General features: G+C 43.4%; 1 protein-coding gene and 1 pseudogene across 1 annotated transcript in view; both read left to right on the top strand.

Moving 5' to 3' along the window:
• The window catches only part of LOC119300361, a 29,203-nt gene extending 14,869 nt beyond the window's left edge, over positions 1-14,334 (top strand). The window contains exons 2-5 of the mRNA XM_037577347.1: positions 12,928-13,025; positions 13,686-13,914; positions 14,008-14,163; positions 14,311-14,334. Coding sequence (XP_037433244.1) covers positions 12,928-13,025; positions 13,686-13,914; positions 14,008-14,163; positions 14,311-14,334 — 507 coding nt within the window. The remainder of the gene's footprint in view (positions 1-12,927; positions 13,026-13,685; positions 13,915-14,007; positions 14,164-14,310) is intronic.
• Positions 14,335-16,101: 1,767 nt separating this feature from the next.
• LOC119300362 lies at positions 16,102-23,056 on the top strand (annotated as a pseudogene).
• Positions 23,057-23,563: the final 507 nt, after the last annotated feature.

Here is a 23,563-nt window from a genome sequence, read left to right on the forward strand (position 1 = left end):
TGTGCGGTGCCCCCTTCCACCATAGTCCTCGATAATATTGTAGCAGTGCTTAGGCGAAGCCCTGCGACATTAGTACATCAAGATCGTCACCACGCCGTCGTGCTGACGGAACTCTTCCCCGATACTTTGCTTGATCGGAGTCCGGGGATCGTCATCGAGCTGAACGTGTGCTAGAACTCGGAGGTGCCGTAGTTTCGGTGCTTGATCGGTCGGGCCATGAAGATGTACGACTACATCAACCGCGGTGTCATAACGCTTCCGCTATCGGTCTTCAAGGGTACGTAGACAACACTCTCCCGTCTCGTTGCTATGCATCACCATGATCTTGCGTGTGCGTAAGATTTTTTTTTGAAATTACTACGTTCCACAACACAACAACCATCAGGTAAGGACATATATGTGTGTTGTTGGCGGGCTACGCACTATGGAGAAATCACATAGCAGTTATAGGCAGTTCGCAACATGGAGTCATTGCGCCTAGAGGTCTACCAACGTTACATTTTTCTACAATGTATGCTTTTGTTTCTATACTTGTCGTCTATATGCACCAGTGTTATTACGTTCGTTTTCTAGCCTAGAGGTATGATTTTTCGTAAAGTTCGGTTATTTGGTTCATATAGGGTGATCCCTATTTGGCGCATAGGTCACAACATGGGACCTACCATGCAACCCCTCCAACGCCCAAATCCAATTATTGGGTCGGGTCCAGGTCCAGGGAGATGCTTCCATGACACTGCCTTCTACCCTGAGTGCGGTGCATGTCCCCTTGCTTTTTTGTCAATAGTTTTTCGAAATACATGAACATTTTCTAAACGGATGAAGCTTTTTCACTTATCAGAAACAATTATTTAAATTCACAAACATTTTTTTCATTTTTTATCAACTTTTCTAAAAAATCATGAACATTATATGAACTCCGGAAAACAATTCTAATTCATAAACAATTCTGATTATACAAACTTTTTTAGAGATTGTAAACATTTTTTGAATATGTGAATATTTTTTGAAATCATGAACATTTTTAATGTCAGAACATTTTTTTTCTCAAACAAATTTTCAAAATCATGAACAAAAACATCTGAATTCATGATCACTTTATGATTTCTTGAACATTCTTATGCAGAATCAAAAATTATTTGAAATCTGGAGATATTTCAAAAGGAAAAAAAAGGACAAATAGGAAATAAAAAACAAAAAAATAGGGGGCATCCCGCCCTGCAGATGGGCCGGCCCAATAGGGCGTGTGGGGCACGTTTCCTCTTCATCGGGCGCACAAGTCGCCATATAGAGGCTCCCTTCATATAGACCCATAGTTTAGATATGCATTTATCCGTGTCAGGCCCATGGGCCATAAATTTTTAGGCTTCCTTATTATTCTTGTTTTTTTCGGACACGGGCTTTTGGAACATGGTTCCACACGCACCTACTTTGAATAGTTTGTCTCACAAAAAACTACTTTGAATAGTAAAATTAAAAAATGCCATAAAATCATCAGTTCTTAATATTTTTTGTAACATATACATGGTTGAGTGTTCTACTCACGTGTGAAGTTTCACGGAGGACTGACATCCATGGTCTTCTCGGCAAAAATCAAAAAAAATTCCATGGTATAAAAGTGATTGTGTTAGGAAGGAGGTCGATTTTATTGTCTTTGCTAAGAATACCACATGTATTATTTCTTCACGAAACTTCACATATGAGTACAATAGTTGACTAAGTTTGATACCCTAAGAAATTGGAATTGCTTGATTTTTTTGCTATTTTTATATTCCACAATTCATTATGGTGTGTGTGGAACCATGTGCACAACGGTATTTTATCCCCCCCTCCCCACACACCCACACACACACCCCTTAAGGAAATAGTTTTTTATTTATGGATGAGCATAGTCTTCGAAGAATATATCGAGCGCTTATAAAAATGTTACAATCCTGACAACCACCATTTATGCAATGTTTGCAAGCAACTTCATGTGTCTATATATGTATGTGTGTGATTGTACTATGTTTTATTAACTAATAAAATGTGTGTGGTTTAAAAACAAGGTGGCAGGTTCAAAGGTTATCCTAGGCAGAGGACAATGTGGTTAGGAGGATTTGGACGATAGTGTTCCTGGTCCAGGTGTGTCCTGCTTGTGCCGGGTACACCAACTTATTTTAACCTTTAACAACTTACATAAGAAAGGGCCATGCGTGATGGTTTGGGTCCAAAATGAATTTTGTGGATGTGCCCGAGAATTCACAGACCTTTAACGTGAGCATGAGATGATGGCCTCTCCTCGCTCCAACGCATGGGAATTGAACTCGTCCTCAACATTCTCTCATTGGTTGTCGCCGTGATCGTGGGACCCTCGCTTGAACGAGGATACCGAACTCGAACTAAGTGTGTTTTGGATAATTCCACGGCTTGTGTTGTAGGGCGCAGACGACACGTTTGTCTATGTAGGCAAGTTGGAGTTCTTCATTCACAAGGTGTCGAACGCAAGTTGGATTATATGATACAAATGATGATTATAACATGCATGCACTCCAACATAAACAAATAATTAATAAATATAGTGTGGTGACATGTGGGGGGAGGGGGCTAGTTGAAGGAAATATGCCCTAGAGGCAATAATAAAGTTATTATTTATTTCCTTATATCATGATAAATGTTTATTATTCATGCTAGAATTGTATTAACTGGAAACATAATACATGTGTGAATACATAGACAAACAGAGTGTCACTAGTATGCCTCTACTTGACTAGCTCGTTGATCGAAGATGGTTACTTGTTTCCTAACCATAGACATGAGTTGTCATTTGATTAACGGGATCACATCATTAGGAGAATGATGTGATTGACTTGACCCATTCCGTTAGCTTAGCACTTGATCGTTTAGTTTGTTGCTATTGCTTTCTTCATAACTTATACATATTCCTATGACTATGAGATTATGCAACTCCCGTTTATCGGAGGAACACTTTGTGTGCTACCAAACGTCACAACGTAACTGGGTCTTTATAAAGGTGCTCTACAGGTGTCTCCGAAGGTACTTGTTGGGTTGGCGTATTTCGAGATTAGGATTTGTCACTCCGATTGTCGGAGAGGTATCTCTGGGCCCTCTCGGTAATGCACATCACTTAAGCCTTGCAAGCATTGCAACTAATGAGTTAGTTGCGGAATGATGTATTACGGAACGAGTAAAGAGACTTGCCGGTAACGAGATTGAACTAGGTATTGGAATACCGACGATTGAATCTTGGGCAGGTAACATACCGATGACAAAGGGAACAATGTATGTTGTTATGCGGTTTGACCAATAAAGATCTTCATAGAATATGTAGGAACCAATATGAGCATCCAGGTTCCGCTATTGGTTATTGACCGGAGACATGTCTCGGTCATGTCTACATAGTTCTCGAACCCGTAGGGTCCGCACGCTTAAAGTTCGGTGACGATCTTAATTAGTTTTTTTTTTGTGTTTTGATGTACTGAAGGTTGTTCGGAGTCCCAGATGTGATCACGGACATGACGAGGAGTCTCTAAATGGTCGAGACATAAAGATTGATATATTGGAAGCCTATATTTGGATATCGGAAACGTTCCGGGTGAAATCGGGATTTTATCGGAGTACCGGGGGCTTACCGGAACCCCCCCCCCCCCGGGTGGGGGGGGGGGTTAATGGGCCTACATGGGCCCAAAGGGAGAAGAGGAGGGCCGACCAGGGCAGGCCGCGTGCCCCCTCCCCCTAGTCCGAATAGGACAAGGAAGGGGGGCGGCGCCCCCCTTTCCTCTTTCCCCCTTCCCCTTTCCTTCTCCAACAAGGCAATAGGGGGAGTCCTACTCCCGGTGGGAGTAGGACTCCTCCACGCGCACCCCTAGGGGCCGGCTGCACCTCCCCCCTTCCTCCATTATATACGGGGGCAAGGGGGCACCCCATGACACCCAAGTTGATCTTCGTGATCGTTCCTTAGCCGTGTGCGGTGCCCCCTTCCACCATATTCCACCTCGGTCATATCGTAGCGGTGCTTAGGCGAAGCCCAGCGTCGGTAGAACATCATCACCGTCATCACGCCGTCGTGCTGACGAAACTCTCCCTCAACACTCGGCTGGATCGGAGCTCGAGGGACGTCACCGAGTTAAACGTGTGCAGAACTCGGAGGTGCCGTACGTTCGGTACTTGGATCGGTCAGATCAGGAAGACGTACGACTACTTCCTCTACGTTGTGTCAACGCTTCCGTTGCCGGTCTACGAGGGTACGTAGACAACACTATCCCCTCTCGTAGCTATGCATCACCATGATCTTGCGTGTGCGTAGGATTTTTTTGAAATTACTACGTTCCGCAACAGTGGCATCCGAGCCAGGTTTTATGAGTTGATGTTATTTGCACGAGTAGAACACAAGTGAGTTGTGGGCAATATAAGTCATACTGCTTACCAGCATGTCATACTTTGGTTCGGCCGTATTGTTGGATGAAGCGGCCCGGACCAACATTACGCGTACGCTTACGCGAGACTGGTTCTACCGATGTGCTTTGCACACAGGTGGCTGGCGGGTGTCAGTTTCTCCAACTTTAGTTGAACCGAGTGTGGCTACGCCCGGTCCTTGCGAAGGTTAAAACAGCACAAACTTGACAAACTATCGTTGTGGTTTTGATGCGTAGGTAAGAACGGTTCTTGCTAAGCCCGTAGCAACCACGTAAAACTTGCAACAACAAAGTAGAGGACGTCTAACTTGTTTTTGCAGGGCATGTTGTGATGTGATATGGTCAAAACATGATGCTATATTTTATTGTATGAGATGATCATGTTTTGTAACCGAGTTATCGGCAACTGGCAGGAGCCATATGGTTGTCGCTTTATTGTATGCAATGCAATCGCGCCGTAATGCTTTACTTTATCACTAAGCGGTAGCGATAGTCATGGAAGCATAATTGGCGAGATGACAACGATGCTACGATGGAGATCAAGGTGTCGCGCCAGTGACGATGGTGATCATGACGGTACTTCGGAGATGGAGATCACAAGTACAAGATGATGATGGCCATATCATATCACTTATATTGATTGCATGTGATGTTTATCTTTTATGCATCTTATCTTGCTTTGATTGACGGTAGCATTATAAGATGATATCTCACTAAATTTCAAGATAAAAGTGTTCTCCCTGAGTATGCGCCGTTGCCAAAGTTCGTCGTGCCCAGACACCACGTGATGATCGGGTGTGATAAGCTCTACGTCCATCTACAACGGGTGCAAGCCAGTTTTGCACACGCAGAATACTCGGGTTAAACTTGACGAGCCTAGCATATGCAGATATGGCCTCAGAACACTGAGACCGAAAGGTCAAGCGTGAATCATATAGTAGATATGATCAACATATTGATGTTCACCATTGAAAGCTACTCCATTTCACGTGATGATCGGTTATGGTTTAGTTGATTTGGATCACGTGATCACTTAGAAGATTAGAGGGATGTCTTTCTAAGTGGGAGTTCTTAAGTAATATGATTAATTGAACTTTAATTTATCATGAACTTAGTCCTGATAGTATTTGCATATCTATGTTGTAGATCAATAGCTCGCGTTATTGCTTCCCTATGTTTTATATGTGTTCCTAGAGAAAACTAAGTTGAAAGATGATAGTAGCAATGATGCGGACTGGGTCCGTGATCTGAGGTTTATCCTCATTGCTGCACAGAAGAATTATGTCCTTAATGCACCGCTAGGTGACAGACCTATTGCAGGAGCAAATGCAGACGTCATGAATGTTTGGCTAGCTCAATATGATGACTACTTGATAGTTTAGTGCACCATGCTTAACAGCTTAGAATCGGGACTTCAAAGACGTTTTGAACGTCATGGATCATATGGATGTTCCAAGAGTTGAAGTTAATATTTCAAGCAAATACCCGAGTTGAGAGATATGAAGTCTCCAACAAGTTCTATAGCTAAAAGATGGAGGAGAATAGCTCAAGCAGTGAGCATGTGTTCAGATTGTCTGGGTACTACAATCGCTTGAATCAAGTGGGAGTTAATCTTCCAGATAAAATAGTGATTGACAGAATTCTCTAGTCACCATCACCAAGTTAGTAGAACTTCGTGATGAACTATAGTATGCAAGGGATGATGAAAACGATTCCCGAGCTTTTCATGATGATGAAATCGATGAAGTTAGAAATCAAGAAAGAACATTAAGTGTTGATGATTAACAAGACCACTAGTTTCAAGAAAAGGGCAAAGAGAAACAAAGGGAACTTCAAGAAGAACAGCAAGCAAGTTGCTGCTCAAGTGAAGAAGCCGAAGTCTGGTCCTAAGCCTAAGACTAAGTGTTTCTACTGCAAAGGGACTGGTCACTCGAAGCGTAACTGCCCCAAGTATTTGGCGGATAAGAAGGATGGCAAAGTGAACAAAGGTATATTTGATATACAGATTATTGATGTGTATTTTACTAGTGTTTGTAGCAACCCCTCGGTATTTGATACTGGTTCAGTTACTAAGATTAGTAACTCGAAACATGAGTTGTAGAATGAACAGAGACTAGTTAAGGGTGAAGTTACGATGTGTGTTGGAAGTGGTTCCAAGGTTGATATGATCATCATCGCACACTCCCTATACTTTCGGGATTAGTGTTGAACCTAAATAAGTGTTATTTGGTGTTTGCATTGAGCATGAATATGATTTGATCATGTTTATTGCAATACGGTTATTCATTTAAGTAAGAGAATAAATTGTTGTTCTATTTACATGAATAAAACCTTATATGGTTACACACCCAATGAAAATGGTTCGTTGGATCTCGATTGTAGTGATACACATATTCATAATATTGAAACCAAAAGATGCAAAGTTAATAATGATAGTGCAACTTATTTGTGGCACTGCCGTTTAAGTCATATTGGTGTAAAGCACATGAAGAAAATCCATGCTGATGGGCTTTTGGAATCACTTGATTATGAACCAGTTGATGCTTGCGAACCATGCCTCATGGGCAAGATGACTAAGACTCCATTCTCCGGAACAATGGAGCGAGCAACAGATTTGTTGGAAATCATACATATTGATGTATGTGGTCCGATGAATATTGAGGCTCGCGGCAGGTATCATTATTTTCTGATCTTCACAGATGATTTGAGCAGACATGAGTATATCTACTTGATGAAACACAAGTCTGAAATATTTGAAAAGTTCAAAGAATTTCATAGTGAAGTGGAGAATCATTGTAACAAAAATAAAAGTTTCTACGGTATGATCGCAGAAGTAAAATATTTGAGTTACGAGTTTGGCCTTCAGTTAAAACAATGTGAAATAGTTTCACTACTCACGCCACCTGGAACACCACAGTGTAATGGTGTGTCTGAACGTCGTAACGTGCTTTATTAGATATGGTGCGATCTATGATGTCTCTTACCGATTACCACTATCGTTTTGGGGTTATGCATTAGAGACAGCTACATTCACGTTAAATAAGGCACCATCGAAATCCGTTGAGATGACGCCTTATGAACTATGGTTTGGCAAGAAACCAAAGTTGTCGTTTCTGAAAGTTTGGGGCTGCGATACTTATGTGAAAAAACTTCAACCTGATAAGCTCGAACCCAAATCGGAGAAATATGTCTTCACAGGATACCCAAAGGAGACTATTGGGTACACCTTCTATCACAGATCCGAAGGCAAGACATTCGTTGCTAAGAATGGATCCTTTCTAGAGAAGGAGTTTCTCTCGAAAGAAGTGAGTGGGAGGAAAGTAGAACTTGATGAGGTAACTGTACATGCTCCCTTATTGGAAAGTAGTACATCATAGAAACCGGTTTCTGTGACACCTATACCAATTAGTGAGGAAGCTAATGATAATGATCATGAAACTTCAGCTCAAGTTACTACCGAACCTCGTAGATCAACCAGACTAAGATCCGCACCAGAGTGGTATGGTAATCCTGTTCTGGAAGTCATGCTACTAGATCATGATGAACCTACGAACTATGAAGAAGCGATGGTGAGCCCAGATTCCGCAAAATGGCTAGAAGCCATGAAATCTGAGATGGGATCCATGTATGAGAACAAAGTATGGACTTTGGTTGACTTGCCCGTTGATCGGCAAGCAATTGAGAATAGATTGATCTTCAAGAAGAAGACTGACGCTGACGGTAATGTTACTATCTACAAATCTCGACTTGTTGCGAAAGGTTTTCAACAAGTTCAAGGGATTGACTACGATGAGACCTTCTCACCCGTAGCGATGCTTAAGTCTGTCCGAATCATGTTAGCGATTGTCGCATTTTATGATTATGAAATTTGGCAGATGGATGTCAAAACTGCATTCCTGAATGGATTTGTGGAAGAAGAGTTGTATATGATGCAACCGGAAGGTTTTGTCGATCCAAAGGGAGCTAACAAAGTGTGCAAGATCCAGCGATCCATTTATGGACTGGTGCAAGCCTCTCGGAGTTGGAATAAACGCTTTGATAGTGTGATCAAAGCATTTGGTTTTGGACAGACTTTTGGAGAAGTCTGTATTTACAAGAAAGTGAGTGGGAGCTCTGTAGCATTTCTGATATTATATGTGGATGACATATTACTGATTGGAAATGATATAGAATTTCTGGATAGCATAAAGGGATACTTGAATAAGAGTTTTTCAATGAAAGACCTCGGTGAAGCTCCTTACATATTGAGCATCAAGATCTATAGAGATAGATCAAGATGCTTGATAAGTTTTTCAATGAGTACATACCTTGACAAGATTTTGAAGTAGTTCAAAATGGAACAATCAAAGAAGGAGTTCTTGCCTGTGTTACAAAGGTGAGAAGTTGAGTAAGACTCAAAACCCGACCATGGCAGAAGATAGAGAGAGAATGAAAGTCATTCCCTATGCCTCAGCCATAGGTTCTATAAAGTATGTCATGCTGTGTACCAGACCTATTGTATACCCTGCCCTGAGTTTGGCAAGGGAGTACAATAGTGATCTACAAGTAGATCACTGGACATTGGTCAAAATTATCCTTAGTGGAATAAGGATATGTTTCTCGATTATGGAGGTGACAAAAGGTTCGTCGTAAAGGGTTACGTCAATGCAAGTTTTGACACTGATCCACCTGACTAAACTTCTCTCATAAGGAAAACATGATCACACCTTAGTACTCTTTGGGCGTTAATCACATAGCATGTGAACTAGATTATTGAATATAGTAAACCCTTTGGGTGTTGGTCACATGACTATGTGAACTATGGCTGTTAATCACATGGTGATGTGAACTATTGATGTTAAATCACATGGCGATGTGAACTAGATTATTGACTCTAGTGAAAGTGGGAGACTGAAAGAAATATGCCCTAGAGGCAATAATAAAGTTATTATTTATTTCCTTATATCATGATAAATGTTTATTATTCATGCTAGAATTGTATTAACCGGAAACATAATACATGTGTGAATACATAGACAAACAGAGTGTCACTAGTATGCCTCTACTTGACTAGCTCGTTGATCGAAGATGGTTATGTTTCCTAACCATAGACATGAGTTGTCATTTGATTAACGGGATCACATCATTAGGAGAATGATGTGATTGACTTGACCCATTCCATTAGCTTAGCACTTGATCGTTTAGTTTGTTGCTATTGCTTTCTTCATAACTTATACATGTTCCTATGACTATGAGATTATGCAACTCCCGTTTACCGGTGGAACACTTTGTGTGCTACCAAATGTCACAACGTAACTGGGTCATTATAAAGGATCTCTACAGGTGTCTCCGAAGGTACTTGTTGGGTTGGCGTATTTCGAGATTAGGATTTGTCACTCCGATTGTCGGAGAGGTATCTTTGGGCCCTCTCGGTAATGCACATCACTTAAGCCTTGCAAGCATTGCAACTAATGAGTTAGTTGTGGAATGATGTATTACGGAACGAGTAAAGAGACTTGCCGGTAATGAGATTGAACTAGGTATTGGAATACCGACGATCAAATCTCGGGCAGGTAACATACCGATGACAAAGGGAACAACGTATGTTGTTGCGGTTTGACCGATAAAGATCTTCGTAGAATATGTAGGAACCAATATGAGCATCCAGGTTCCACTATTGGTTATTGACCGGAGACGTGTCTCGATCATGTCTACATAGTTCTCGAACCCGTAGGGTCCGCACGCTTAAAGTTCGGTGACGATCGTAATTAGGTTTTTTTGTGTTTTGATGTACCGAAGGTTGTTCGGAGTCCCGGATGTGATCACGGACATGACGAGGAGTCTCGAAATGGTCGAGACATAAAGATTGATATATTGGAAGCCTATATTTGGATATCAGAAACGTTCCGGTGAAATCGGGATTTTACCGGAGTACCGAGAACCCCCCGGGGCTTAATGGGCCTACATGGGCCCTAAGGGAGAAGAGGAGGGCCGGCCAGGGCAGGCGTTGCGCCCCCTCCCCCCCTAGTCCGAATAGGACAAGGAAGGGGGGGCGGCGCCCCCCTTTCCTCTTCCCCCCTTCCCCTTTCCTTCTCCAACAAGGCAAGAGGGGGGAGTCCTACTCCCGGTGGGAGTTGGACTCCTCCAGGCACACCCCTAGGGACCGACCGCACCTCCCCCCTCCCTCCTTTATATATGGGGGCAAGGGGGCACCCCATGACACACAAGTTGATCTTCGTGATCGTTCCTTAGCCGTGTGCGGTGCCCCCTTCCACCATATTCCACCTCGGTCATATCGTAGCGGTGCTTAGGTGAAGCCCTGCGTCAGTAGAAGATGCGACACTTCTGGTGAGGCTCTTTCCCTCCTGGCTCCTTTTTGGACATATGGCCAGAAGACTACTTTCTACATCCTGTCAATAGGCTACTCGAACTTGGATGTCAACTCCATATTTGAGATGCACTCTTTTTACATACCCAGTTTTGTCCACGTCTCGATAGTTCACGTTAGTTTCTAAAAGAACAAGTGCTCCCTAGGTGATTTTGGTAATTAATGTCAACATATCTCTTGTTGAACTAATGGTTTTATGTAGCATGTTTCAGGAAAGTCCAACAGTGGCATGGCAAGGACAAGAGGATGTGCAATCCCTTCAATATGCTAAGGAAGGAAGAATGGCATAATCTCAAGACTCTTCTTATATATTTTAGTGATCCAAGATCGCATTGAATCCATAGGAAAGCCAATACTATTAAAAAGGGGATGATGTGTTGATTAATGAGCTGGTTGTTGAAGTGCTTAGTGATATTGCTCCAAAGCCCTCGGCCACTTTCTCCATCCAAATATGTCCAAACCTTAAACTCCAACTCGGCCCCACCGATTCTTTCTACCCAGAGCCACCGAGTTCAGTTGACATAGCCCCTGCCTAAAACCCTAATGATCCGGTCACACCAATATGGATATCGATCTCACCGAGATGGACTTGCAAACTCTCTGAGTAATGTTGTGACTACTTCGGTCTCACCGAGTTGTTGCAATCGGTCTCACCGAATTTTCTTGAAAGATTCTCTGTGTGCTCATTTTTCACTTTGATCTCACCAAGGTGATTCAGTCGGTCCCACTAAGACGATGTTTTCCCTAAGCCCTAGCACATCGGTCCCACCGAGTTCTTCCAGTCGGTCCCACAGAGATTCCTAACGTTCACATTTTATAGCTAATTGGTCTCATCGAGTTTCATGATCCGGTCCCACCGAGGTTGGTAAAATGTGTGTAACGGTTGGATTTTTGTGTGGAGGCTATATATACCCCTCCACCCCCTCTCATTCAGATAGAGAGCCATCAAAACGTTCCTACACTTCCACCATTCATTTTCTGAAAGAGAACCACCTACTCATCTGTTGAGATCAAGACATTCCAATCCTACCACAAGAATCTTAATTTCTAGCCTTCCCCAAGCTGCTTTCCACTCCATTATTCTTCCACCATATCCAAATCTATGAGAAGGAGTTGAGTGTTGGGGAGACTATCATTTGAAGCACAAGAGCAAGAAGTTCATCATCAACACACCGTCTATTACCTTTTGGAGAGTGGTGTCTCCTAGATTGGTTAGGTGTCGCTTGGGAGCCTCCGACATATTGTGGAGTTGAACCAAGAAGTTTGTAAGGGCAAGGAGATCTTCTACTTCGTGAAGATCTACCCGAGTGAGGCAAGTCCTTCGTGGATGATGGCCATGGTGAGATAGACAAGGTTACTTCTTTGTTGACCCTCCATGGATGGAGCCCTTCGTGGACTCGCGCGGACGTTACCCTTCGTGGGTTGAATGTCTCCATCAACATGGACATACGATAGCACCACCTATCGGAACCATGCCAAAAACTCCGCGTCTCCATTGCGTTTACATACTCCAATCCCCTCCTTTTACTTTCTTGCAAATTGCATGCTTTATATTTTTCCGCTGCCTATACTCTTGTCATGCATGCTTGAAATGTATTGTGAATGCTTTAACATGTGGTAATCACTACCTTAACTTGTAGAAATTAAAATCTGCCAACTTTGCTTGTTAAGGGTCTAATCACCCCCTCCACCCCTCTAGACCCATATTCTCGATCCTTTCAATTGGTATCTGATAACCCACAAGTATAGGGGGTCGCAACAGTTTTCGAGGGCAGAGTATTATTCAACCCAAATTTATTGATTCAACACAAGGGGAGCCAAAGAATAGTCTCAAGTAATAGCAGCTGAGTTGTCAATTCAACCACACCTGAAAGACTTAATATCTGTAACAAAGTATTTAGTAGCAAAGTAGTATGGAAGTAATGGTAATAGTGGCAAAAGTAACAGTAGCAGTTTTGTAGCAATGGTGACAGTAGCAGTAACGAAAGTAACGGAGCAAGGATTAATATTAAACTAACTCATAGGCAATGGATCGGTAATGATAGGTGTCGGATAATAAATCATATCAGCAGTGGTTTAATTCATAATTGGCTTAAACATTAATGCAACTTACTAAGAACGATTCTTTTGATGAAAACCACCGCGCAGGGAGTTCCGTACCCTTCGCGCGTTGAATTTTGTGGAGATTCTTACTCATCACGAAGAAGGGAATGGACTGATGTAAGAATTGTGAGAAGACTGCAAGGGTTGCGTTAGGGATGAAAATGGAGTGAAAACTTACCGCTTTTCTGGAGGAATAATGAAAACGGAGAGGAAATATGAAAACGGAAACGGAAATTTGCAAAACGGAAGTGGAAGTGGAATTTTTTATGTGGAAACGGAAACAAAAACGAAACGGTGTTTTCCGGTGGAACAAGCGTGGAAATGGAATTTTTCATTTCCGTGAATATGGAATTTCCATTTTTACTATAGACATATGGCTACTTTGTAGTTCAACCACGAAAAAACACACAATTATACAGTGAGTAGAATGGATCATTTTAGCCCAACTTTTACTACTACACATGTACTCAGCTTGACCCTATACGTAATTGTCCAGTACTACTACAATACTACGCTAAGTTGCTAACATAATGATATTTTTTGTAGCCATGTTAACAGTTCATTAAATTTGCTTGTGTTTTGTGTGTATTTCTCTAAGGTTCAAGGGTTCTCTTAGGTTCCGGTCAAATGCCCTCTTCTGTTTCCTTGTCCGCTTTGTATTCGCTCCGTGTTCGTTTTCAGTAGTATCTGTTTTCGTATTCATTTTTGGGGTTTATGTATTCATTTCCACTTCTGCAAAAATATATGAAAACAAATATGGTAGCACTCAGTTCCGTCCGTTTTCGCTCCGTTTTCATCCCTAGATCGCGTCACCAAGAGAGGCTTGCTGCTCGTAATCATTTCAGAGCGATGCGTGATAGTCAGCGAGCGGGCGGAAGCAAGCCTACCCCCCTATTCAGGCTTGCAATGGATAACCTAAGGGATGCGGAGCTTGTAGAGGAGTGTATCAGAGATTGTGATACTCCAGAATATCTTACTTGTCCATTGTTGGGCGAGCTTATGATTGACCCGGTGACAATTGCCACGGGGAAGGTAATTCTCTTAGTGTGTGCTCAAAGTTTTAGCTGCACGTAATTGTTTTTTAGTAGTGAGAACTAATGATGGGTATGTTTTAATTTGTTTTAGACATTTGACCGACAGTACCTCAAGGATTGGTTTGAGAAGAACGGGCATATCTGTCCTGTGACCGGCCAGCCTGTTTCAGGTGCCATTGTCCGAAACGAGCGTATCCGAGGGTATTTGTACGAGTGGGAAGAATCCAAGATGGAGCGAATCACCAAGGTCTCAAAAGAACATGAAGTGAACTCACGTAGTAGTAGGAATGACAGTATAGTTCGTCATATTTCACTGCCTGTATATATATATGTCTTGTGTGCTTCCCGAATTACACTGCTGCTACTTTTTATCTTTTACTGGAAATATAAACAGATCATTACAGTCTCTTGTGCCTAATTTCACAATCTTTAGTGGGTAAGATGATAGCTAATAGCCTAGTATATGCCATGCGAATTTGTTGACTGTACGAAGATGTTGATCAGCGAAGCGATTGGTGCCTCGGCGTGTGCAAACGAGTAGTTGAACGCGCCGGAGACGACGGCGTCTGCTCGGTCGTCGAGCTCCTTCTCCAGGCGGCGCCACAGCCGCGCCACGGTGGCCTTGCGCGTCTCGTTGTCCTCCAGGTCGGGGTCGTAGTGCGCCCACATGATCCCGTCGAACTCCTCGAAGCGACGGTCCACGTCGCTGGCTCTGGCGTACAGGTCCCTAAACTCCCTCAGGGCGACGGACTGGTGCTCCTCCTTGGACCCGTCGACGTCTGCCTCTGCGGTGCAGTCGTCGTCGTCGTCGGACTCCGACTCTCTGGCAGCCAGACTGGCCGGCACACTGCGCCGCAGCCTGTCGCTCTCGCCGCCGTTGTCGCTGAGGAGGGAGCTGTAGATGTAGATGTCCTTCTTCATGTCCAGCTTGAGCTTCTGGATGTGGTGCGCCACGATGAGCCGCATCCACAGGTCGTACTGCAAGCTGCGGATCAAGAGCTCCTCCTCCTCCAGGTCCAGGGAGACGTTTGCCGGCGACGACTGTAGCTCTTGGGTGCCGTCGCTCTTCATGTCGTTGGCTGGTGATGTGATTGCGAGAGCTGTCGCCTTGACGACTTCCCCACTTTCCACGGCTGCCATGATCGCTTCTTCTGGCTCTGTCGATCAATCAACACGATTGAAAACGGACAGGGATCAACTCCACCCTACATATATACTCCGTGGTTCCAACGAGGCAAGGGCCAGGCCGACTCGGCCGGCTGATCGTAAGTGGTTGAGTCGGTGTCGGACACGTACGGCACTGCGACTCGTGAACGGGAATATCGTCCTTGTCTTTTTTTTGTCAGCAATTTGGTTCCTCCTTCTCACGGATTCACAGTTGATTGACGTTTGCATCTTTTAATGGGAGGAGTATTTCCTTTTGCCCTAGAGGTTGTAATAATGACATCTCCAATTGCATACTTTAAATCGAACCCACTAAATTTTCACGGACGTGTCTAGACACGAATACGGGAGCCAGCCATCCAACTTTGTGCACCAATGGTCCCGTCCTAATTTTCCATTTTTGTCCGGAGCATTCAAAAGAATTACAGAAAAAGCATAATTCAGCCATAAATAGCATCAAACACTCTAGTGCAACAATAGTTTGAATATAAATACTACATTCAAAATAACCGGATGTTCAACAAGTTGTAGGGCACTAAGTGTCGTTCATCCGCACACTGTGGTCCTTGAGCTTCATCCAACAATGCATCAACATGAATGGCATGCCCTCTATTATTTGATACAGCGCAACCGTGCATTCGGGCTATACAATAAGGTTATCATCAACATGAATGGCCCGCCCTCTGTTGTTTGATACAGCGTGACCGCGCATCCGGGCTATACAATAAGGTGATCGTCAACATGAATGGTCTGCCCTCCGTTGAGTGAATCAACAAATTGACCAACATGTAGAGCTGGAAAATAAAACTTGCGATCTCCATGATTGACGCGTCGGTGGCCACCTTCTTTCCACCCATGCGATCGCACCGCAGTACTTCATGATGAAATTTGAGATGGTGTACTGCAGATGGGCTAGCAACTTCACATTGTGTTCATGGATCATGTGCAAGTTGTAGGGCGCAAAATGCTTTTGGTCTTGAGCCAAGAATACATATATTGCCAAAACTTCGTGCCTTGCTTCATGCCTACAGAGTACGCACTTCTGGCCAACCAGGCATCGTACAACAACTCATTCTCCATCATCGAGTATGCGGCCATCGTGCTTGCTTCAAAGTAAACAACGGTAAATTCTCATTGGCATTTGGCCAAATAATTGCCGGGTGTGGTGTCTGGCACAGACATCGTCGGAAGGGGGCGGAGAATACCTGGCCGCGAGGGATCTAGGGTGACTGTGGTGTACTCCAAGACGGGCATCCGGGAAGGCTAGGTGGTGGATGTCTGGCAAGGCCTACTCAGTGGTCGGAGTGGTAGAGTGGTGGCGTCGAATCAGGAGAATGCAAATACGGAGCAAGGGGGCATGGGGAAAAAGTGCTCCAAAAGAGGGTATTTGTGTGTATATTATGTCGATGCCATGCGTAATACCGACACTGGCCAATTTTCGTCTGCCTAGTGCAACAACCATCAGGTAAGGACATGTATGCGTGTTGTTGGCAGGCTACACACGATTGAGAAATCAAATAGTAGTTATAGGCAGTTCGCAGCATGGAGTCGTTGCGCCAGAGGTCTACGACAGACAACGATACCAAAAAAAAAACATCTTTGATCTCCCCGCCCCCCACCCCAGCAGGGCAAGCAAAGCAGTAATCGGACATTTCCTGGCAATAACTGAGCGATGATTTTTATAGATGTATCTTTGTCATCTAAGTTGCGGTGTACAATCAGAATTATATTCATGCTAGCTTGTGCATCCCTTCCAACATTCTTTTTGAGGGGCATTCCTACAAACATAATGCTGTAAACTTAACAAAAAAAAGTTGTTCGATCCAAAAAAATTATAAAAAATATCAGATATGCCGAGGACAGACAGTCACACATACATGTGAATTTTGGTGTACATTTTGTAATAATCCACGAGCCAGTTTTAATCACAAACTAAGTTCTTGTACAATCACCTCCAACTTAAGTCACGTAACTTGGCTTAAAACAGTGTATGAGTTATTGTACGCACATACGCTTATAGAGAAAAGTATGCTCATGTTTCTACTTGTCTTGTAAACTACGCACATACGTTCTTTTTTAGCCTAGAGGTATGATTTTTTGTAAAGTTCAGTTATTGGGTTCATATAGGCAGTCCCCATTTGGAGCATAGGTCACCACCGAGCGACCTAGCATGCAATCCCTCCAACTCCCGATCCAGTTTTTGGGCCAGCCTCTTTCTTTTTCTTGAACATTTTCGTTTCCTTTTTGGTTTTTATTTTTTATTTTCGTTTTCATTCCTCTTTTTTTATTTCTTTATTTATTTTTGCAAAGCATCTATCAAATTTGTGAATGTTTTTTTTTTGAAATTGTCACCATTTTCTGAAATCCTGAACTTTTTTTGAATTCGGGAATATTTTTCTCAAATCATGAACATTTTTTTAAAGTTTGTAATTTTTTATAAAACCATGATCGTTTTTCGAATTCATAAACATTTTTCACAAATTTGTTATCATTTATCTAGCCTGTGAACATTTTCTGATTAGGCAAACAGTTTTTGAATTTTAGAAACAATTTTTGAATTTCACAAACATTTCTTTGTTTTGCGAACAGTTTTTTAAAATGCATGAAAATTTTTTGCAATCAGCAAAATATTTTGGAACTGATAAAGTTTTTTGAATTTTGGGGAACAATTATTGAAGTTCATTTTTTTCGTTAACTTTTGAAAAAATATCATGAACATTATATGAATTCAGGAAAAACACTCTAATTCATGCACATTTCTCGAATATACGTATAGTTTTAAAAATTGTGAACATGTTTTGAAATCATGAATATTTTTTAATAAGCAAACATTTTGTGATTTCTCAAACAGTTTTTCGAAATCATGAACTTTTTTTCTGAATTCATGATCATTTTATGATTTCTTGAACATTATTTTTAAAATCCACAATTATTTAGAAATTCGTAACTTTTTTGAAATCCCAAATTATTTTTAAAGGGAAAACAAAAAGACAGATAATAGAAAAATAAAAAATAACGAAAATAATAGTGGGAGTCCTGTAGATGGGCCAGCCCAACAGGGCGCTGGGGGCGCAGGGGTGCGTGTTTCCGCTTCATCGGGCGCAGAGGTCACCATATAGGGGAAAAGAATTCTATGAGATCAGGTCTCACGCGAGACCCATCCTGATGGATGACACGTGGCATTCATAAATCACAAAGCATCTATCCCATCCCCACTTGAAATCAGGGGGGAGAGATTAAATGCTTTGTGATTTGTGAATGATACGTGTCATTCATGAGGGCGGGTCTCACCTGCTAACCGTAAGACCTGGTCTCATATAATTTTTGAATGGCCCCATGTTTAGAAATGCAAATATCCGTGTCAGGCCCACTAGCCACATGTGTTAAGTCTTCATTATTATTCTTGTTTTTTTCTTTCAGGACACGGACTTTTGGAACATGGTTCAACATGCACCTACTTTGAATAGTAAAATTAAAAAATGCTAGAAAATCAATCAGTTCTGGATATTTTTTATAACATACATGGTTGAGTGTTCTACTCACGTGTGAAGTTTCACAGAGAAATGACATCCATTGTATTCTCGGCGAAAACCAAAAACAAATTCACTGGTATGAAAAAGACCGTGTTAGAAAATAATTTGGAGGTCGAATTTATTTTCTTTGCTAAGAATATCGCATATGTCATTTCTTCACGAAACTTCACGTATGAGTAGAATATTCGACTAAGTTTGATAACCTAAAAAATTGGTATGATAACTTGCACTTCCTGCTATTTCTAGCAGTTTGAATTGCCATAGTTGTACTCAGATTTGTAGGTTAAAGATAGCTTGTGATATTCTTTGATTGTGTTCATCATCTTGGTGATATGTAAACTTTTAATTATACTAGGTATGAGGCTTGACCCATGAGTGGCTTAAAGTTGCAATGCAACTTACTAAGAACATCTTCTTTTCTTTGACATCACAACTTACTAAGAGCTATTTGTTTGATCAAAACCCGTGTAGGAAATTCCGTACCCATTATACGCTGAATTTTGTGGGGATAATTCCTCCTCCACCCCAAAAAGAGAGTGAAGTGATGTAAGAATTGTCAAGAGACTATAGGGGTTGCATGAGCAAGAGAAGCTTGCTGCTTGTAACCATTTCAGAGCGGTGCATGATAGTCGGCGAGCGGGCGGGCGCACACCTACCCTTTATTAGTGCTTGCAATGGATAAGCTAAGGGTTGTGAAGCTTGCAGAGGAGTGTACCAGGGATTGTGATATTCCAGAATATCTTACTTGTCCATTGTCCAGCGAACTTATGATTGACCTGGTGACAATTGCCACCGGGAAGGTAACTCTGTGTGCTCGAAGTTTTAGCTGCATATAATTGTTTTTAGTAGTGCAATAATTATGGCTGTGTTTTAATTTGTTTTAGACATTTGACCAATGGTTCCTCAAGGATTGGTTTGAGAAGAATGGACATATCTATCCTCTGAGCATCCAAAGTGTGTCCGGTGTCACTGTCCGGAACGAGCTTGTTAGAGGGTACTTGTAGGAGTGGGAAGAGTCTAAGATGGAGCGGATATTGATGATGACATTGTTTGGAAGCACTCTACTAGTGGCCTCTACATGGCGGAGTCCGGCTACAAAGAGTAGTTTCTTGGCCTTATTCACTTCCCCTTGGAGCATGCACTGAGGAAAATCTAGGCTCCACCCAAGGTCAAGTTCTTTACTTGGCTGGCCATCCAAAATAGAGTTTGAACCGTGCCTAGATTGGCCAAGCGCGGTTGGCCAAACTGTGGCTCGTGTCTCTTATGCATGCATGAGAATAAACCGGTTGATCATCTCTTCTTCAAATGTCGGTTCACCATTCGACTATGGAGCTTGATCAAGGCATGGCTGCAACTCATTCATGTTGATGCTGAAGGAAATATGCCCTAGAGATAATAATAAAGTTATTGTTTATTTCCTTATATCATGATAAATGTTTATTATTCATGCTAGAATTGTATTAAATAGAAACATAATACATGTGTGAATACATAGACAAAGAGAGTGTCACTAGTATGCCTCTACTTGACTAGCTCGTTGATCAAAGATGATTATGTTTCCTAGCCATAGACATGAGTTGCCATTTCATTAACGGGATCACATCATTAGGAGAATGATGTGATTGACTTGACCCATTCCGTTAGCTTAGCACTTGATCGTTTAGTTTGTTGCTATCGCTTTCTCCATAACTTATACATGTTCCTATGACTATGAGATTATGCAACTCCCGTTTACCAGAGGAACACTTTGTGTGCTACCAAACGTTACAACGTAACTGGGTCATTATAAAAGTGCTCTACAGGTGTCTCCAAAGGTACTTGTTGGGTTGGCGTATTTCGAGATTAGGATTTGTCACTCCGATTGTCGGAGAGGTATCTCTGGGCCCTCTCGGTAATGCACATCACTTAAGCCTTGCAAGCATTGCAACTAATGAGTTAGTTGCGGAATGATGTATTACGGAACGAGTAAAGAGACTTGCTGGTAACGAGATTGAACTAGGTATTGGAATATCAACGATCGAATCTCGGGAAAGTAACATACCGATGACAAAGGGAACAACGTATGTTGTTATGCGGTTTGACCGATAAAGATCTTCGTAGAATATGTAGGAACCAATATGAGCATCCAGGTTCCGCTATTGGTTATTGACTGGAGACGTGTCTCGGTCATGTCTACATAGTTCTCGAACCCGTAGGGTCCGCACACTTAAAGTTCGGTGACGATCGTAATTAGGGTTTTTGTGTTTTGATGTACCGAAGGTTGTTCGGAGTCCCGGATGTGATCACGGACATGACGAGGAGTCTCGGAATGGTCGAGACATGAAGATTGATATATTGGAAGCCTATATTTGGATATCGGAATCGTTCCGGGTGAAATCGGGATTTTACCGGAGTACCGGGGGGTTACCGGAACCCCCCGGGGGTTAATGGGCCTACATGGGCCCTAAGGGAGAAGAGGAGGGACGGCCAGGGCAGGCCGCGCGCCCCATCCCCCCTAGTCCGAATAGGACAAGGAAGGGGGGGCGCCCCTTTCCTCTTTTCCCCTTCCCCTTTCCTTCTCCAACAAGGCAAGAGGGGGGAGTCCTACTCCCGGTGGGAGTAGGACTCCTCCAGGCGCACCCCTAGGGGCCGGCCGCACCTCCCCCCTCCCTCCTTTATATAAAGGGGCAGGGGGGCACCCCATGACACACAAGTTGATCTTCGTGATCGTTCCTTAGCCGTGTGCGGTGCCCCCTTCCACCATATTCCACCTCGGTCATATCGTAGCGGTGCTTAGGCGAAGCCCTGCATCGGTAGAACATCATCACCGTCATCATGCCGTCGTGCTGACGAAACTCCCCCTCAACACTCGGCTGGATCGGAGCTCGAGGGACGTCACCGAGTTGAACGTGTGCAGAACTCGGAGGTGCCGTGCGTTCGGTACTTGGATCGGTCGGATCGGGAAGACGTATGACTACTTCCTCTACGTTGTGTGAAGGCTTCCGTTGCCGGTCTACGAGGGTACGTAGACAACACTCTCCCCTCTTGTTGCTATGCATCACCATGATCTTGCGTGTGCGTAGGAATTTTTTTGAAATTACTACGTTCCCCAACAGATGCGACTATGGAGCTTGATCAAGGTGTGGCTGCAACTCATTCATGTGCAACTCATTCATGTTGATGCCTCCACTTTGCCCCTGAGGCATTCCACCTTAGATTGGTGGCTTGGGTTGACCGATGCTTCCATCCCCAACCGGAAGGCCATGGCCTCGCTCACCATGCTCACCAAGGGGACGATCTGAAACGAGAGAAACGCCCGCATCTTCCACAACAAGGGCACCCTGCCTACGGTCATTCTCAACAACATCAAAAGGGAGGCATCATTTTGGATCGCCGCCGAACCTAAGAAACTAGGGTCCATCATGCGGGAGAGTGATTCTTCCTTGAAATTTTAAGGGGTGTTTGTAACACAAACTCTATTATCTCTTAATTAATATATATGGCAAATCTTTTGCGCGTATTCAAAAAATAAAGTAAAATAAGATGGAGCGGATCACAAAGGTCCGGAAGAACATGAAGTGAACTCACGTAGTAGTAGTAGGAATGGCAATGGGTGGCTCATGTCAAAGTTTCTGCCTCCCTTTGTCTCTCCTCCAAGAAAAGGCGGCTAGGGTTTCTGCCTCCCGTCGGCGGCGGCGTTGATCTCTCACATCTCATGTGGCCTTAGGGCCATGGGTGCGTGGTGGATCCCGGTCCTTGCCGGCAGGAGGGCTCCGTTTTCATATGCTTCCTCAAGTTTTGTTAGGGTTCTCCCCGTCTAGCCCTGTCCCGATGGTGTGTCTAGCATCTTCGGAGGGCGTGTGGAGGTGTGTCTCCGGCGGATCTTGCAGAATTCGGTTGGTGGTTGTCTTTGGTGGATCCTCTCGGATCCGGTCTTTGCTCGTCTTTGTTCGTATTTGTTAATGTGTCTTCAGGTTGGATCGTTCCGATCTAAGCTTCTCTTCATCGGCGGCGGTTGCTGTTCTGATGCGTTGGTCCTACGGGGCCTTAGCACGACGACTTCCCGACTGTCTACTACAACAAGTTATGCCCGGCTCCGCCGAGGGAGAGGCGATGACGGCGGCACACCTTCGGGTCGCCTCAGTGCTTGTAGTCGTCATTAGGTGGTCTCTGAATTTGGACATAATTTTCATTATTTCTGATGTTCATTGTACTGCCATGATTGAAGATGAATAAATCGACAGTTTCTCGCAAAAAAAAATAGTAGGAATGGGAGTATAGTTCTGGTCATATTTCACTGCCTATATGTGTTGTGTGCATCCCGAATTACACTGCTGCTACTTTTTTCTTTCTTTTATTGGAAATAGAAACAGATCATTACAAGTCTCTTGTGACCAGTCTTTAGTGCGCAAGATACTTAGAGGATACTTAGAGGAGTGGAATGAAGTGATGAAAGAAGAGTAGTGCTGCTTGTGGTATTGCAATTACAGTGCTGCTACTTTTCCCCTTGTTGGAAAAGATTAAAAAATCATTACAAATCTGCTTGTGACTTGCTACTAATTTCACAATCCCATATGCATAAGTTAGATGTTTGCTATCCTATACGCAAATTTGTTGACTCTAGGCACAAGTTGATGAGCCAAGCGATTGGTGCCTCGGCTTGAGAGGTGCAAACGTGTACTTGAATGCCCCAGAGACGACGGTCTCGGCTCTGTCGTCGAGCTCCTTCGCCAGGCGGCGCCACAGCCGCGCGACGGTGGCCCTGCGCGCCTCGTTGTCCAGGTCGGGGTCGTAGTGCACCCGCACGATCTCGTCGAACTCTTCCAAGCGACGGTCCACATCGCTGGCTTTGGCGTACATGTCTCTGAACTCCCTCAGTGCGGTGGTCTCCTCCTCCTCCTCCTCCTTGGCATCGGCGACTCTGAACTCATCATCATCATCATCCTCCTCCTTGGCCTCGGCGACACCGGC

The sequence above is a fragment of the Triticum dicoccoides genome, chromosome 5A, assembly GCF_002162155.2.
Source record: "Triticum dicoccoides isolate Atlit2015 ecotype Zavitan chromosome 5A, WEW_v2.0, whole genome shotgun sequence".
Lineage (NCBI taxonomy): Eukaryota > Viridiplantae > Streptophyta > Magnoliopsida > Poales > Poaceae > Triticum > Triticum dicoccoides.